The 18720-nt window shown below is 36.4% G+C and overlaps 1 protein-coding gene across 1 annotated transcript in view; it reads right to left on the bottom strand.

Moving 5' to 3' along the window:
- Window positions 1-18720, bottom strand: part of ATP13A4 (ATPase 13A4) — a 126065-nt gene that overhangs the window by 19118 nt on the left and 88227 nt on the right. The window contains exons 18-25 of the mRNA XM_011381415.1: window positions 15908-16032; window positions 11483-11646; window positions 10536-10655; window positions 9253-9332; window positions 7738-7780; window positions 7227-7336; window positions 5224-5320; window positions 3493-3565 (exon numbers count right to left, since the gene is read on the bottom strand). Coding sequence (XP_011379717.1) covers window positions 3493-3565; window positions 5224-5320; window positions 7227-7336; window positions 7738-7780; window positions 9253-9332; window positions 10536-10655; window positions 11483-11646; window positions 15908-16032 — 812 coding nt within the window. The remainder of the gene's footprint in view (window positions 1-3492; window positions 3566-5223; window positions 5321-7226; window positions 7337-7737; window positions 7781-9252; window positions 9333-10535; window positions 10656-11482; window positions 11647-15907; window positions 16033-18720) is intronic.

Below are 18720 nucleotides of genomic sequence, written 5' to 3'. Positions count from 1 at the left end.
CCGCTCTCATGGAGAACACAACCTGAGCGAGAGGATGCAGGCAAAAGCAAATGAAAACATAGATAAATATCATAATTCCAGATTGTGAAAAGTACTGTGAAAAAAATAAAGCAGAATTTTGTGACAGAGAATAATTGGCTTAGTCATTATTTAAAGTGACCTTTCTGAGGTGGTGAGCTTAGATCTGAATAATAAGAAAAAGTAAAGTCATACGAAGATTTAAAAGGAGAGTATTTTAGCCAAAGGAAATAGCAAAATTAAAGGTGCTGAGGAGACCACAAGCTTGGCAATGCTCAAGAGACAGAAAAACTGGGGTGCCTGGAAGAGTAAATGAGTAGCAATGTGGTTAGAGGTGAAGCTGGAAAATTAGGCAGAAACAAATCATGTAGAGTTTTGGATTTAGTGGTAATGGGAAGCCACTGGAACATTTTAAGCCAGACTATAACAATAAAATTTAAATTTTAAAAATAGCATTCTTATCACTGGTTGAAAAGTAAAAGTAGAAGCAAGATCAGTTGTAAGGTTATTGCAGTAATCCAAAGAAGAAGTGACATTGCTTTGTGACAGTGGCTATAGTAGAGATGGAGAGAAGAGATGCAGGATATGTTTTGGAAGTAGAGCCAATAGGAATTTCATATGTACTGGATGTGAAGGGTAAAGAAAAGAGAGAAATTAAGGATGTCTTCAGGTCTTTGAACAACTAGGTAGACAGTGATGTTATTTTAAGAAATTTTGTTTTCATTTTGTTTTTTTTTACTGACATATTCCAAGTGCCAATCAATTAATTTTGACCAAGAACTGCAAAGCAAATAATACCTTTATTTGGGGCCTTAGGAATTACATTTTAGGACATATAGGTTTGGATAGAAATCTAACTGTGTTCCAAGGGGAAAAGAAAGAGACAGAGTTTATAAAGACAGAAAAAGAAGAGCTCTCAGAGGGGTTACACAAGTTATTTTGAAGGAGCTATGATTGGTGCTGGCAAGCTGACTTACACTGTGCCATACTTGATTAATTGCTTATGCCTGTTGCTAGCAAAGATTTTATTTCTTAATAGGGAGTTCAGTGATGCGAAGCCAGTTCAGGATATAGCCATCTATGGTTTAGCACACTTCTCACCAGGAGAGGGGTGAGTTAGCTTAGCTTCCCAGAGGCCTCCGAGCTCCATTTACATTGCTCTCTTGACAATATTAACTTCATTTTGCTGTTTTTCTTTCACTCCTATACAGCAAGTAGTACAAACTAGACACTAAGTAAATATTTAATGACTTTGTTGAATATCAGATCTGGTATAATAAAGAGTTTCTTTTGGGCATGTAAAGTCTGCATCCTGTTAAACATCCAATATCAGATGCAGAGTAGCTGTATTTCCAGAGCTCAGGATAGACATCAAGGTAAGAGATACAAATTTGGGATTCATCAGCATGTAGATGACATTAAAGTTATACGATTGATTAAAATCACTTAAGGTAAAGGAGCAGAGGCCAGCAAAAGAGATGGAGAACTTGTATTCATGAAAGTGATAGATAATATGGGGGTGTGTGGTATCACAAAACACAAGAGAAGAAACCTTTTGAGGAGAGATAATGCTGTTGAGAGATTCAAGGACAATGAGGAAAGAGAAGTGGCCGTTGCTATCAATGGAAGTCACTCATGGACTTGACAGGAGCAGCATCGGGGTGGTGGCAGCTGGAGCATAGATAGTATTTGCTTGCCTTGAGCTCATTCTTCAAAAACAGAGCTTTTGAACAAGTTTTAAAAATGATAAGTTGACATAATGGCTGTTAAGATTATGAAGAGAAGATATAAGAAGAAATAGTGTGAAAGCAAGACCATGAGGCATATAGAAGGGGCAGTCTAAGACTGGTACTTTTTCATGTGTCAGAAACGTGTATCTTCCTTCAGTGGTGGCTAGAGCTGTCTCACACTGGCTCTCCAGAGCCAAACGCTGCTAAATTTGCAAGCCAATTATTAAACACAGCCATTGTTAAAAGTAAATTATATAAACTTACAATTAAATATGGTAAAAACAAAGGTAATGAATACTTAAAATTTCTTAATTATTTTAATATATTTTAGTATTATTTCTGTATTTGAAGTTTATAATGGAAATTAAACTCAAAAGTGTGTCATGTCTGTAGCCATTACATCATGAACAATTTTTTTTTACCAAGAAAATATTTTTCCAGCATTTGAAAACTATCATCCAATTCAGCAAAAAAGTTGCTCACATCACTAATGAATGGTGAAGTTTCAACATAGATCTTTGTTGTTTTGCTCATTCAGGTAAAGAAAAATGTCAACAAAAGTTCACACTGAAACTAATTCAGTCATCAATAGCAACCATAAATTGACTATGGATACAAAACTCAGTGAAAGTATTCTGTGAGAATCAAAATTAGCTAAATGGAATTGGCAAGGAAGGGTACTGTATATTTTATTATTATTTGAAAATTGCTCACTACACATTTTTCTTTTCAATAGTTAATAATAAACTTATGTGCATATATGTGCAAACATATTTTTTTTTTTTTGGAAAATGAGTTGTTAAACATACCACTGCCTACCCCTAACCCCCAGTTCAGGCCCAATATCTGAATTCAAGCCCTTGAATGTTAGGATCTGGCTGATTGGAATGAAACAATAGAATTAGAGATGGACAGTGGAGAAAGTAGTTATACACAACCGTTTGGGATATTTGAGAATAGGAAGGATGGCAGCTAGTGGTGGATTTTGGTAAAGGAAAAGCTTTTAAAGAAAGAAAATATGAAAATATATTTATATGCTGGTGGGCATGATTCAGTAGACCAGAGAAAAGTTCACAATGATGGAAGAAGGGATTTTTATAGCAACGAAGTCCTTGAGAAGGTAAGAGGAGACAAGATTAAAAGTACAAGTGGAGCTGTTAGCATTTATATGTAATGGAGAGGAAAGCATAGAATATAGTAAAGATAATGATTAATGGGTGAGGTGGAGAGGGAAAAAAATCCCATAGCAAAGCAACTAGGGAGTCAGTTCATATATTAGGGGGCAGCAGAGGGTGAGTAGTATAATTGTAAAATGACCTTTAATCTTTGCTCTAAATCCTGAGAGGCTAGGATTTGGAAATCAGAAACATAAAAGCCATTTAGCTTCTATAAATTGGGCACATTTCAACCACAACTATACCTAAAAGCACACTGAAGTCAGCGTTCCCTATTTTCAAGGTGCTTTTTTCATTTGAAATGTTTAGTGACCCTTTATGGAAGCACTATATTTTATGGAAGACAGCAAAACAACTAGCCAGCTTTTCCTTTGCTAACGATTTCTTTCAACACTCAAAAATGAGGATCTATTTCTTTTTCCCTTTCTGTATACATCACTGGGAATAAGTCACATGATGCTTCTGCTGCAGCTGCTGTCCTTCCTTTTATGGTAGACCAATCCCTCTGGGACAGAAAGAGGCAATCTGAGGGGTGAACTTCTGGGAAGAAAGTTTTAAAAATGGCTTACTTGTTATACCAATGAGAGTTGTAATGGCCAGATCCTGGAACAGAAACTGATAATTTGATAGGCTGTTGGTCTCCTGAAAATAAAAAGAAAAGTGGCTCAAAAAACTTATGACCTTCTGGATGAAATTTGACGTCAAATGCATTCATTTTCTCTCCATAACGTAGAAATGTCAAGTAAATTACCAAAGAGATGGTGTGGTCGGGGTCCTGTTGGTGTTGGTTGGAGTGACAAAGTCAAGGCTGTGAAATCCTGTTTAACCAGGACGGTCACCAACATGTGCTTTCTGGGCTGGGTCCTTTGTGAATCACTATCACTGAGGGAAACATCTCACACTACTAGATTCATCTCTGCTCTCTTTTCTACTTGTTAGCAGAAAAGTTGAGATTTGTTCTGGCACAGTAAAACAGTGCATTCCTAATAGTAACAAATGACAAATGTGTGGTGATCTTCTCTATATTTTACTGATGAAAAATGACAATAATTGAACTAACCGTTTGCATTCTTGAGTATTGTTAGAAAGTCCTAATACAGCACCTTGATATTCTTGAGGAAAAAATGTTTAGGTCTTATTGGTTTTAAGTAACTTATTTTCTTGTCCCCAACTCCTTGGAGAAAGGAGATAATGATGACACATGTTTAACTGTACTTTTGAGCAAGAGTTATTGTGACTCTAAAATAGGGCCAAATTTTTATCAATAGCCTCTTCTTCTCCGGTTCATTCACTGGTGAGTGGGAAAGGACATAGATTATCTGAAAATAACAGAACTAAACTTTCAGCCCAGGAGCAAGGGAGCAAGACATAGAGATGAATCTAGATATCTCCAGCACAAATGGAATTTCCTTTCTCAGTGTTAGCTAACAGAAAAATCCCCCACATGTTGAGTCCACATGCAGTAGTCATGTATTTTCTCTTTTTATGTTTCAAATAGGAAAAGCCATCACAAGACCTATGTATATTTGTGGTATAACATGCCAACTTTTAAATCTCTATCTATATTTAGGAATCAGTGATATGCTGGCTTGTACTAGCTCATGAAAGTCCACTGTTAGATTTTTAGGAATTTTGTAAATTGATTGTTAAACAGAGCCAATATAAAAACTTAAATACTCAAACCTTAGCACTTCCTAATCATTTTCCTACATTTTACTATAATCCATGCTTCTGAGGTTATTTGCCTATTTTGTGTCTATATGGTGCAAATACTACAGAATGATAGGCTACAGTATATCTCTCCCCACTACACATGTTCAGTGACATCAGGTAGATAACTTGAAACCAGCTTAGTGTTTTTACACCACTGAAATTGGCAAACATTAATAATCAGGGCTTGTTTTTCCACGGAGAGCCAATTATGAAACATTTACCAGCACCCCAATGAGAAACTCATCTTTAATGAATGTAAGCTAGGGAAGAGCCACCCTGGAATTGGGAAGAAAGGGACCTGGTCCAAGGAGGTGAAAGCAACAATGAGAGAGAAATTCATTTGTTCCATTCTGATTCTCATCTACCACTAGACAGTTTCTCTGTCAGAGTCAGAGAATTGACATAAACAACTTTTCCTGTGTACATTTGTCTATGTCTGACTTATTTTCTAAAACTTTAAAGAAAATTTTAGAGGCGCTATTGGTGCTCAAATATCCTATTTGCACTTTAAGAGGCATTTCAAGTTGAGCGAGCACCATCCCTTGTTTCAGTTCTCACTAACCAAGAGGCTAGGTCCCAAGTCATACCCAGTAGAGCAGCAGAACACCAACATACTGAATCATGCTGTACAAAGCCATGTACTTGAACATGCAGAATGAGGTGACTAGTGCTGCACGTCCTTCCCTGTGTGAGAAAAGAAAGGGAAAAGTAATGAAATGAAAGTAATGGAAAGAAATGAGGTCAGTTATTCTGTGCTATTCAGTTGAACTCAGGAGAAAAGATCAAAAGCCTGATTATTCGATTGTTTGCCTGATGGACTGGACAGCCTTGAGCCAGTGGGAGCTGACTGTCAGCATGCTAAATGACTATATTTTTCAAGAAAGGCCAATTCCAGTCCAAAGTCCAAAGGCTTTGATCCAGTCATGGAGTCAGATTTAGAGTTAGTCTTGGACTTTCTACAGGCATTATTTCAGCTCAGAGTCAGGGGACCTGGCACCAGATCTCATATCTACTCACTAATGTGATTTGGAAAGTCATTTTCCTTCTCTTGGTCACAGTTTTTTTTTTTATCTGTGAACTGAGGAATTTAATAAATAAGATTGCAGGTTTGGGGACAATTTTGATGCAGAGGCTTGAGGAATCAGGCAAACATTTTATTCAAATTTTCATTTGGCCATCCCAACTTTTTCTAAAAGTAGACTAAAATTATATGCACACTCAAATTGGTCATATGTCAAATTTATATAAACTGGAAACAATGAGCATGTTTATTTATGTTACTATTTTTTGACTTTGAGTGCATAGTATATATTTAAAGGATGAAATAAATTACTGGTGAAATGCCACTTTTCTCCCTTTCTTTTTGGAAAAAATAGAGTTTAAATTTACTTCTGGTCCTAATGGTTTCCCAGGATGCCAAAGTCTGATCCTCACAGCAGGCATTTTCCTGTACTTGGCTTTGCTGCTGCCATTCACTCTGCCTAGAAGGTAGAGTCTCTTCATCCTTCACCTCCATAGAAAGGCTTCCCCATACCATCCCATTTGAGCCAGCCATTTCCCCCTCCCCAGCCACCTTATTACTTTTCACATTACCCTTAATTTATTGCCTGACTTCTTAACTGGAGAAAAACTTAACAAAATCAGGGGATGTCTGATTTACTTGCTCTGGGTCCCCAGTGCCTCCCACTGCTTCTGGCACTACATGCCTACATTATAAATATTTGTAGAATCAATGAATAAATTAAAAAAAAAAAAAACATTGGGAAGAGCTAGCAAAATCATTATTTTAATGTGGTAGAAAGAGTATGATACTTGTAGATAAAACACATTTATACAAGATTAATTCTAATAAAATCTCCAATCCTATATGGTTGTGTGAGCTTGGGCATATCGGTTTAAGTTCTCTGAGCCTCAATTTCTTTATTTATAAAAGAAATAGTGAACATTCCTACATCTCCAGGCTTTTTGAAATATAAAATACTAAGCATTAAAGCGCTTTATAAACGGTAACTACATACTAGTTATAATAACCGAAAGCAGCCACGATGCTAACTATCTCTATCATTTAAATAAAAGGCAGCAGAAGTAAACATTCGGGAATGGGACTGGGGTAATAAAGCACCATGGGAAATTATAGTTGGAGCAGCAGAGATAAATAAATATTTTGAAAACTAGGGATGGGTAGGATTTTGCAAGGAAGCATAAATAGGCAAGAGGAGAGGAAGACAAATTGAAAAAAGAAAGTTTCTCTTAATCCTCCATTATAAAGTGTCTAAAGAGATACATTTAAAATAATAATAATAATAATAATAAATAGTGTGATTAACACTTTCAAAGCAGTGACAAGTTCCAAATTCTAATTTTCTAAAAATAATCTATTCTGTGATTTTCATTAGAAATGTTACTGCTCTCCCAGGGTTATTTTTAACTCCTGGTAAGTCCACTTGGGAGTAGAATGTCTGTGTTCTCCCAAAAAGCACCCTTCCCACACAAGGACACAAAGTTTTCCTGGTCTTTGCCTGGCAGAACAATGAGATCTGCACCTAAAAGTCAGGAGAGATTAAAACAATGCTGGAAAGTGCCTACTTACTTGATAAGGTGAGGTACACACTCAATATTTGGAGTTTTGGAAGTGAAAGGTGAGGCCACAGATGCCTCCTGCTCTGATAAAGAGATGCCCACGTGAGCCATTTTCAAAGCCTAAAAACAAAGAGTCAACTTACTGTCTATGCACACTTACATACATCTCTTCTGAGGCCTCATAAGAAAGGCCAGTGAAGGGATCACAAGGTGGCTTACAGGCCCAGCCACTAGCTGGGAGATGACCAGATTTTACTCTGCCTGCCTCATAAGAAAGAGAAAGTACTGGGATACCTAGCCAAGAAGTGGGGACTTCAGAACCAAATTCTACCCCATTTGGGCTATAGTGACCACTGAGTCATTGTGTAGCTTTGGTCAAAACCCTCCCAAACCCTCAGCATTAGTTTCTCCATCAAGAGGAATGCAGATGGTGTATATTCCAGGAGATACTATCTCTACAGGGCTCCAGGCAAGTACAATTGGGTGTGAGATTTTGGTCCCACACACTGACAACTACTTACCCCACAGTCATTGGCTCCATCACCGCACATACCTACAAAGTAACTAAAGGGGAACCAAGTCAATTATAGAGGAAATCAAAGTAATCTTACCTGAAAATTTCTCTAATTAAAAAGATAAAATGAGCTTCAAATTTAGGGAGTTTCCCTAACAGTCTGGTTTGACTAAAAAGTAAAGTTTGACTCAGCATTTCCTATAATGGAATAAGAAATCCAGGATATCATTCCTAGCTCCAAGTGTTTCGGGGAGACCCTGCACCTCGCTGTTTACAAAGCAGCTTTGGTAGCTGTAAATGGGATGTTCACAATTTTATGATGAGAAAGCATGCCATAGTAGAGAGGGAACAGGATTAAAACCGAAGATCTATATCTTTGACTTGATCGGTTTACTATTTTAACTATCGCTTTTATCCCCTACCAAGTTCTATGAGTAGTCAGTGAGGTGTTATATGGGAAAGTGACTTATAAATTTTAAAATGATAAACAAGAATTATTTGTGTTGTTAATAGTAATATGAGAGGAAATCTGCCATGTTAGCAGTCACTCAACTAAAAATGCAGTGCCAGGTCCAGATACAAGAAAGAAAATACATCTCTACTTCAGGATTGCTTTTTGAGGCTGGGTGAATACTGTTCTCTTAAATTAAATTATTGACCAAGATTATAAATAGCTGTTTTGTTTTGTTTTTTAAGGTAAGAGCACTCTGACAGCATTCACAGAATTTTCTATGCGTCTTTTACATACTGCTACATGAAGGCAACTAGTTTATTGTCTAGGTTTTCGACTATGTTGAGAAGACAGGGTTTTTTTAATTGAAAAGCTAGCCTAGTAACTGAATCAAGTGAGTAGGAGGATGGAGTAGCAATGAGTAGGATTCATATCTGTGTGATCTAGTACCGGAAGTAGAGGAAGCTTCCAGGATTCCACAGGTTCTATTAACAAAAAATAAAGGGTTCCAAATGATGGGCACTTCATTTGGACCACCCATTCTATCAGTGGAGACCCTTTGTGTTAGAAGAAACCTATTTTTCTGATTTAGGATGGAGAGGATCCATTGACATAAGAAGGTCTTAATATTTTGAAGGTTATGTGAATGTCTTGTCACATGAATCTCCTTATATTATAATTGTGACAATAATTTGCAAAAATGAGTCCAAATATTCATTGTTCTTCAGGAGCTGGGCTCAAATTACCCTTCCAGGCTTATTTCTCACCATACTCTTTCATTCCCTTTATATTCTAGTTCACTGTTTCTCAGCTCTGTATGCAAAACTGACTTATGTGAGAAGCTTTGAAAAAATGCTGATGCCCAAGCCCCATGTAGCAATTGAATCAGATGCACTGGATGGCAGTGTCCTGGTATTGCTAATTTTCAAAGCTCCTGAGGTGACTGTCATGTGCAGCCAGTTTAAGAATCACTACCCTAGCCAAACACAGTGATTTCCTGAACTTCTTATACTCCTCCTGACTGCCATGCTTCCATGCACTTCCCACCACCTGAATTGGGAAAGAACCTACTCCAGTTTCTGAAATTCTTCTACCAGACTGGATTTCTGCCCAGGAGACATTCTTGCAAAGATGGTCCCATTCATCAATATCTGAAAGGAACCCCAAAGAGAATTTTTTATTATGTTAGCTGGTCATACATGAAATAATTGATAACATTCAGAACATTGGCTGGTTAATGATACCTATAAATGAGAAAAAAAATTGTTTTCTAAGTTTTTCTTTGTATTTTAAGACCAACCGTTGAGACATTGGTTATCAGATAAGTGACCAGGGAGACCAAAATCAGTAAAGATGACTACTTAATAAAAATATTTGATGAAAATGACTTATAAAAATTTAGCTCAGCTGCCATGAAAAATGTAAATCTAAAAAATTCTGAGCTTAATGGAATCTTAAACCAATAGAGTATCAGAAATTGCAAGACAACAAAAGATCAAGATCTCAAGGGAAAAAAAGGAGGCAACTGTTTCTTAGAAACTAGGAGAAAAATAGCCTAATGGTGAAATAGTGACTATTTGTGGTCTTTGACTCAACCATACCATCTGGGCTTGACCAATTGTGAAACACAGCTAATATCCCAAGTCTAATTTGGACTAGGGGATATTGATGGTTGGTGGTATAAAAACTTGAGCTCCATTATACAGAATCTAAACTCTTTTGTGTTAGATTTGTGTGTTCCCTGTTCTTCTTGGCAGTAAATTCCACTTAGTGTTCACTCAGCCTCAAAGTCTCTATTCTTTTGTTCTTAAACAGTACCTAAGATGATGAGCACTTGAATATAAATAATTTATCTCTGGGTTACACTGGACACAATTTTTCTCTAGTTTGTTCACACACTGTATATATAACTTATCTGCCCCTAAGTACGGGTTTGTTCTTCATCAGCAAAGTTTTAAGTTTGACCTTCTTCTATATAAAAGTCCTCTATCAAAAACTTAATGGAATTCCTTTATTCTTGGCCTGCCTTCATGTATAATTGCTGGATTTCCACTATACTGTGAGTCTCCTAATCAAAGAAGTATTGTGATAGCTACCCAAATGTAATCCTTATGACTTGAGAAGTCACTAATACTTTAATCTTCTAGATGATGGAAAATTGGCTAATGAGTTTACTTATTTTAAATCTAGTAGGACATGAGACAAAGTAAACTCTGCACAAATATCTGTTTCTCTTATGATATATTCAATAGGTATATCTTAGCTATTGAAAAATTTTACTTACTGAGGATCATGTTCTATAAATGACATTGTGAGCATCTTTACTGAAAGACTGGTACCCTATTAGAACTTACTTTTGGCAGTAGGCTGCTGAAATGTTGACTTATAACCTGAAAGGATTTACCACTTAGGGCAAAATGGTAACTTTCTTCTTTGCTGTTAGAGACTTCTTCCCTAATGTTAATGTAATTGTCCTGCAAATCAAGACACAGTTATTTTAGACTTGATAGAGTGATTAGGACCACAAACGTATCTGAGAGAAGACAATGACATCAATCTGGAGCCTCTATTTAAAAGTCACAATCCAGCCCTGATTCTTCAGAGAAGCACTTTCTTTTTGCTAGATCAATCTTTGTACATCACAGCCTCTAGTGAAGAGGAGAATAACATTTACTCATGTTCTCTTCTCATCCTGATTTGATCTCAGTGAGTCCCAAAGAAGAGCACATTTCACACATTTTAAGTGTAAAATACAAAAGCATTGCAATTTAACAAATCACACCTTGAGGTGAGAACTTACAATTTTTTTTCCTTATAAAATTAATATTGTTCCACAAGGATGCAATAGAGATAGGATATTGACATGACTGGAGATAAATGAATAATTTTTTTTTCCTTCTATCCTGAATATATAGTCTGATTTCCAATTCTCAAAGCAATATCTTTCCTAGGGACTAAACCCCTTTTGAACCCAAAGCGTAGCTGGCAAGCAAGGGAAAAATGGGAAATTAGATTCACAGCCCTTCTTATTATATTCTTTCTCATACAGAGCCCACAACTTTTTTAAGTTTAAAAGAATGAATTATTTCCAGGAACCAGAAAAGCACTGTACCTTAAAGCTCAGTTAGAAAAATCTGGGAAACTGATATAATTGAGTGCTTCCCGCTGCATATGTGTAAAACATTTGGAGAAATATGTTGACCCTAGGTCACCTGTATACCTCTGCTAGTCAAAGCTGTTAAGTCGTCAACACTGTGAGACAAGTAAGATAATATAGTAGAAGGTCTGTTTTTAGGTATACCTGATTTCCATATGCAATGTGTTTCTTCTCTTCTACTAATTTCCAAGATATAGATGCCGATGAGGATCCAGTGGGTTCATTCGTTTCAATGAGAATGATTTTTTGGCCTTCCGAAACCATTCCAGACTTTCTGGCCACTGTTATTGCAGTCTGAAGATTGTCACCTAGAAGAAAGGAAGAGTATCCTAAGATGAGGTTCAAGAGATAGACCAATTCATATAGGACCTAGAAAACTAGGGTAATGAATTAAGACTTTATTTAGGGGTGAAGAGAATAATATCTAAGGTCTCTCTCAGCCCTGACTCCATGGTTCTATAATCCCTTTTCTGGTTCTTGCTGTTTTTCATCTGGTTACTTTTATCAAAGACTGGAAAGGAAAAATGAAAAGGCAAAATTTAAATCTATTTCTGTCATTTGTTAACAGCTTGGTAAATGTTTAGCAAGAACCTACTGGTTTAATATAGTATCTGGTGGTTCCACTTTCAACTAAGATGAAATAAGCTTACTACAATCTCTCTCTCCCACTGACTACAATGGAAATCTTTGGATGAGATACTAAAAACAACTACCCAAGAATTTTAAAAAGTAAACATAAGCAGGCAGAATGTGGAAGAGAGTCAAATCTGGAGAAACAATCTGCAAGGAGAGATTCTCAGCTTCTTTTCTCTTTCCTCTCACATGTTTGACCTGAGGGTGAGCCTCAGTCTCAGAGTTATAGTGGTTGCTAAAACTTTGAGAAATCTACTCATTCTGTCCAGAGGAACAAGGAAAAGGTGTGCCTGAAGGCCAAAGAGTTATTGGGGAAATCCTGAAAAGAAAAGAGACTAATTTAATATATAAACTGTGTAAGTCCTGTGTCCTAATTTAATATATAAACTATGTAAGTCTTGGGCCCAAGCCAGAGCTGGGTATGTGTAAAACAAATTCGAAGAAGGATAGAAAAATCTTTAAGAAATCATCTCTATGGCCCAGAGTTTTGTTTGCTAAAACAAAATCTCAACATTCTAACATTAACAGGATCCAAAGTCTCATAACATCATATTCAAAATACTTAGGATACTGAACATATAAAAAAACCTGGAGAGTCTAGCCAATTTGCAAAAAAAAAAAAAAATCAACAATTGCCTGTCTCAGAATGACCCAGATTTTGGAATTATCACACTATGGTTTTAAAGAAGCTATTATAAACATCCTCCATGTGATAAAGGTTAATACTCTTGAAATAAATGACAAAATAGAAGTTCTCAACAGGAAAAAAATATACTCTATACGAAAGAACCAAATGGCTACTTTAGAACTGAACAATATCAAAACTGAAATAAAAAAGATTTACTCAATGTACTCAATAGCAGAATGAAGATGGCAGGAGAAAGAGCCAATGAATTTTTAGATAGATCAATAGAAATTTTATAATCTGAAGAACAGAGAGAAATTTTTAAAAATGAAATAACAGTTATTCAAAAATATGAAAAAGATTTATATTTATGTCATTAGAGTCCAAGAAAAAGAAGAGAAAGAGACTTGAACAGGAAAATATTTTCTTAAAGAAAAAATAGCAGAAAACTTCTTAAATATGATAAAAAGTGGAATTTACAGATTCAAGAAACTCAGCAAATCCCTAACAACTTAGTGAGAACCACATCCAGACACATAATCAAATTGCTGCTAAAAACCAAAAACGAAGAAAATATCTTAGAAGCAGCTAGAGAAAACAATACATTACATATAAGAGAATAATAATGAAAATTATCACAAATTTTTCATCAAAAACTGTAGAAGAAAAATAATAATGGAATAACATCTTTAAAGTGCAAAAAGAAAAATTTTGTCAACTCAGAATCCTATAGCTAATGAAAAAATCTTTCAGGACTAAGGTAGAAATAAAGGCATTCTTAGATAAAGGGAAACAAAGATAATTTTTTTTTGCCAGCAGACATTCTCAAAAAGAAATGCTAAAAGAAGTTGTTTAGGCTAAAAGGAAATGACATCAGGGGGAAATTTAGAACATGAGGAATGAAAACATAGCAACAGAAATAATAAAGATCTGGGTAAATATAAAAGTCCATTTGTTTTTTTTTTTTACTTATATTCTTTAACTCTTGATTGTTGAAAGTGAAAACTTTAACATTGTTTAGTGGGGTTTTCATTGTCATATACATGATAACTATAACGTAAAAACAGAAGGTAAGAGATGTTTATGGTTTTAAGCCTTCTTAAATTTGTAGGTATGAATATTGTAATTCTTAGAACAGCTCCTAAAATATAAATAGTATAACATCTATCTAGCTATCCCTAACATGGCTTCCCCTAGGTTTCTACTGAAATATTCATGAGGATTATCAAAAGAGTTAACTGGTGGGAAGGAGCTGCTCTACCCTGAGATTGGAAGAGTACAAGGAGTCCTGAGAGCTAAGAGACTTCCTCTACCTGCCTCAGCAGGACACCAGCAGTCAGTTTGCTTTACAACATAGGCCCATTTTGCATGTATCACCCATGAGAGTTATACTATTTAGTATATGCAGCCAAGGCCTAAACCTCAGTTATCTGACAGAGAAATAGAACAACCTATTTAAGAAACCCCAGTAGCTAGATAGGAAAAGATCAGGCAGGAAAACCAGAACACATAACTGGTAAAGTAGAGTAGCTGCTGGAGACAGATAAAACTTGCATTAAAAGGGGGAGTGGGGAGCGAGGAGGGAGGAAGGTTTTCTAGAGTCACTCCCAACCCAAAACATGTTTTAAGAACTCAATAATTTAATAGGTGATTTGAAGAAAAGAATTATCATTTTTGAAACTTGAGTTTGTGGTTTGAAAAAACTGGGTGCAAAAAAAATCTTAAAGCACAAAGTAAAGTTATAAAAATATGATGGTCACAAGAAAAAAGATAAGAAACTGCAAGGATGGATCGAGACAGCCTGTCATATGAATAATAGAAATTACAAGAGAGAAAAAGGAAAGACAGAGAACAAAGGCAATAATTAAGTGAACAATAGAAGAAAATTTTCTGAGAGGAGGAAGACAGATTAGAAGGTCTTACTACGTTCAGACCAAAATGATGAAAAAAGATAAATACATAGGCCTATTCTGGTAATGTTTTTAAAATCCAAAGTTAAAGAAAAATAATTATATGCAGGAAAAAGCAAGTTATCTACAGTGGGCTGACATCGAACGTGTAATATAGACCAAAAATCAGAAGACAAAGGAAAAACATGTACAGATTATTAAGTAAGAAGACTTTAACCCCAAATCATATACTTATTCACTTGTCAGAGCAAACAAGGATAGTCCAGTCTATGTGAGAAGTCATAGAGCATATCACCTTTCTATCCCTTTCAAGGACAATTCATGACAAGAAATTATAACCAAGCAAGGAAAGCAAAAGAACAGAAATTTCAATATGAGGAATGAAGAATTAAAGATGGAGGGTCAAGTGTGATCAACTCTTATTTCTACATAAATCTAAATGGTGAAGGATAGATTATGCGAATGTGTAATACAAGTGCTTGATAAAGATATTCGAAACAGAGGGTCACAATGTAGGGGAAATTTTAATAAGTAGTCAATTAACTGAGCAACATCTAGAAGTTGGGTTGAGAGTCTAGGAAGGGCGAGAGTAAAAGTGATTCAAAAGTCTCTTGAATTGTGGAGGCAAGAATAAGGAAATAGAAAAGTTCAGAAAGAAAATTAAAAGTATTCTAGAGTTCTCAGCAGTAGAACTGGGTTCAAGGGACATGGAGTGGGAATACAGGCTTTGGTGAGGAAATATTGTTACTTGGTAACACAATAGAGTTGAAAGCATTTGACTATAAGAGTAGAGAAAGGGAAGACATTCTCTCAGAAACTATGAATGCATTAAAAAATCATTTATTCTCTATTCACAAGCATTCATTAAGAAATTTCACACATTTCTTTTGGGTGAGCCTTTCTCACTGTTCCATTATTGCATTAATTAGAGTTTGAGAGTAAGAGTAGAAATGACAGCATTATTTTATCTCCAGAATCGCAGATCTTATTATTGATGGGCCTTCAGCGTAGTTTACAGACCATGCTGACTAGGCATTCTTCTTCTAACATTTAATAATAAAAATCATAATATTTGCATGGGTCATATCATCTTCTCATTTAGGTAATATCTCAAATGTCCTCTCTGAGAGAGGACATCTCATCATCTGTTTTGTTTTATGTACATCGTAACGCTTATCGTAACTACCTACTTATTTGATTATCTGATTGGTTGATGATTAATTTTCTATCTCATCCCTCCTGAATGGAAGCTCAGCGAGAATGGTAATTTTGCCTTTTTGTTGCTTATCCCCAGCACCTAGAATGGTGTCTGGCCCATAGTAGATAGTCAACAATATTTGCTAAATGAGTAAATCTCTATTTCCATATCAAATCCTTACTGTTTTCTACTTTGTTTTATACCTGTGATCATTACCGTCCTTATCCGGGCTGAGATGAGCTCTTCCAGGACAAGTTTTGTCTCTTCTTTCAATCGATTTTCCAAGATCAGCAATCCCAGAAATATCAGGTCTGATTCTATCTTGTCCCTGGAATTATATGTGTGTGTGTGTGTATGCATATATATATATATATGCATATTTGAACAGAAATAGCACATCATAGGCTTTCTCATAGGTAGCAAAACCAAAATAAAGGCAAATATATTCTTATCAGAGTGGTTCCCACTCACTCATTCAAGCATCATTCCTGAATATGTGCCAAGAACCATCTAGACAGGAAGAGGACACAAAAGACACTAAAACATTTACTTTGACTGAATCAAAAGGAAGAGAGAATATTTATTAAGCAAAAGACTTGCTTTAACCTTTATATAGAATGAACTAAATGACTGCAAAGGTCTCTTTCATCTGCTATGGTGATTTTCATCACCTCACCTTTAGACAATCAACAGAGAGGAGTTCTACCTCTGGTATAAAACATCATGAAATATAAGTGAGATACCAGAAAAATAAAATAAAGTGTCTGTTTCTCTAGAAACCAAAGCTATAATTGATACGATTTTCATTCCAGGAGATACTATCCCTCTTTAGAGGCAACCTCCCCCATCTCTTTCTCAGCTGGTGACATTGCTCTTCTACATAAAGCGTGCCTGTTTTTGTAGCAAGCGAGGTCTCCGAGGCTTCTGTCCACCACAAAGTCATTTCCAAGATATTCTACAGGACTACGTGGAGGGGGTTGGGGGCTCAAAGATTCTTCCATGATTCATTTATCTGAAACTCGGACACCTCTAGCAGAGACAAGAGTAAGACATCAGCACTGCCTATACCTGGGTGAAATATAGACAAAAGCAGTACCCAAAAAACCACCTGCTCTTGCTTGCCGTATGTGCCTCACATGGTTTGGGGGCAGGATGCTCCCAGGACACTGCTAACACCTCCACCACAGTGGCAGAAAGTGGACACAGTTTAAATTATTCACCTCGAAGCAGGTTCAGGAGGATGACATGTCCTATTTTTCTGAACCTGGCATTTAAGTCTCTCCATAATCTGATTCCAAACTATCTTTTCAGGCTCATCTATCACTAAACTCTTCAACCACCCTAAGCTCCAGCCAAGTTGGACTGCTCACCATGGATATGTTCGGTATTCAACCATCTGCAAACATTTGCTCTGGACTGCCGTAAGACATTCTTTCTTATTTCATGGAAAAGGTTATAAGTTCCACCTGATGTGCCATTGAAATTCATCCTATATTTTGAGGCCCAAACACCCTTGCAACTCTCCATAAATGCTCCCCCAGATAGAAATACTTGCTCTCTAAGCATATTACTTCTACCTCGGATTAGCTTTTATTTTATTTGTCCATATATTATTATTCTTTGCTATCAGATCTGTCTCTCTGTCTAAACTTCTTGAGGGTAAGCCTACCTGCTTTAGTGACAAATTCAACACACCCACGCGGCTCTCTCAACACAGAGGAGGTGCTTGACAAATGTTTGCCTAGTTGAAATGTTCTGGTGCTTGATGTGACTGCTTTTTGCCAGATAACCCATGAAAATTCCTTTCCTCTTTCAGAAATTCTACTGCCAGAGAGTTCTCATGGGAACCAAAATTCATCTATTAAGTCAATGACCATTTACCGAACACCTAAATAAGTACAAAAACCAGGGCTGAGGAAATAGGAGGAGAATCTGCAGAGACTATAGTAGGCCCTGACTCCAGAGATTCCACATTCAATCAGGAGGACAAAAGTAGACTTGACCGCCTTGGTTATACAGAAGGCTTGGAAAAGTATCATCATGATGTACGAACAAGAGTCCTATGGAGTCAGAGAGGAAGGTATAATCACTTTGGGGTGGCGTGATTGGAGAAGCCTTCTTGAAGGTGTTTTATATTTGAGTCATTGAAGGATAACTTAGTTGATGCCTGACTGAGGTTCTCCAATCTTGCCAGTGGCTCTCGTACCTTTGATACGAGGCCTCAGGCTTTAGATAGTTTCAAAGATAATATGACATGAGCCAACCACAAGGCACTTGATCAGACCAAGAAAATAGCTGCCGGATCACCTTTTTACACAGACTGTGACCAATCCTGGCAGTCATATCTGGTTCCTCTGGCACAGAGCCTTTGTTTGGTTCAATGCACAGTAATCAGGATACCAGAGTTCTAATCCCAGCTCTGGTGCTACCTTACTGTGTGACCAAGGGTAAATTATTTTCTTTATCTGGTAATTTATTTCTTCTTTTGTTAAAAAGAAAAAGAGGGGGAGCAAAACTAATGTATTTCCAAAGTCTTTTCTATCTATAACATTATATGCTTCTTCTTTTCATGAGTGTTCAATCTGAATCAAGAAATAAAGAAGAAAAGAGTCCCTTAAGAGGTCTCAAGCTCTGCAACTTGAAATAGCATGCTGTCTTTTTCTGCTTCCCGCATAGACATTATACCTCTTCCTGAAGCATCTATAAATAATAAAGAGTGGGGAGCATAATACAAAGGGAGCATTGTCGTCCTTGTAACTATACTTCATGTTCTTAAAATCCATGTGATTTTTAAAGGATGAAATATGTATTAAGTGAGCCAAGAATCCTCAAAGAATTTATATCTGTGCTGGAAGCACTCTGAGTAAACACACTAGTACACACACGTGCATGCCACAGAACGAATGTTCTGTTCTAATGAGAGATTAGCAAAGGTTAGGTAAACTAGGAATAGATACAGTGGTGATGTGGCTTTAACACAGGAGGGGCAAATCAATGACCCAAAATCAGATCTTGG

This window comes from Pteropus vampyrus, unplaced genomic scaffold (assembly GCF_000151845.1).
Source record: "Pteropus vampyrus isolate Shadow unplaced genomic scaffold, Pvam_2.0 Scaffold14, whole genome shotgun sequence".
NCBI classification, from domain to species: Eukaryota; Metazoa; Chordata; class Mammalia; order Chiroptera; family Pteropodidae; genus Pteropus; species Pteropus vampyrus.
Note: the sequence above shows the minus strand (reverse complement) of the source record. Positions and strands in the feature narration are given on the sequence as shown.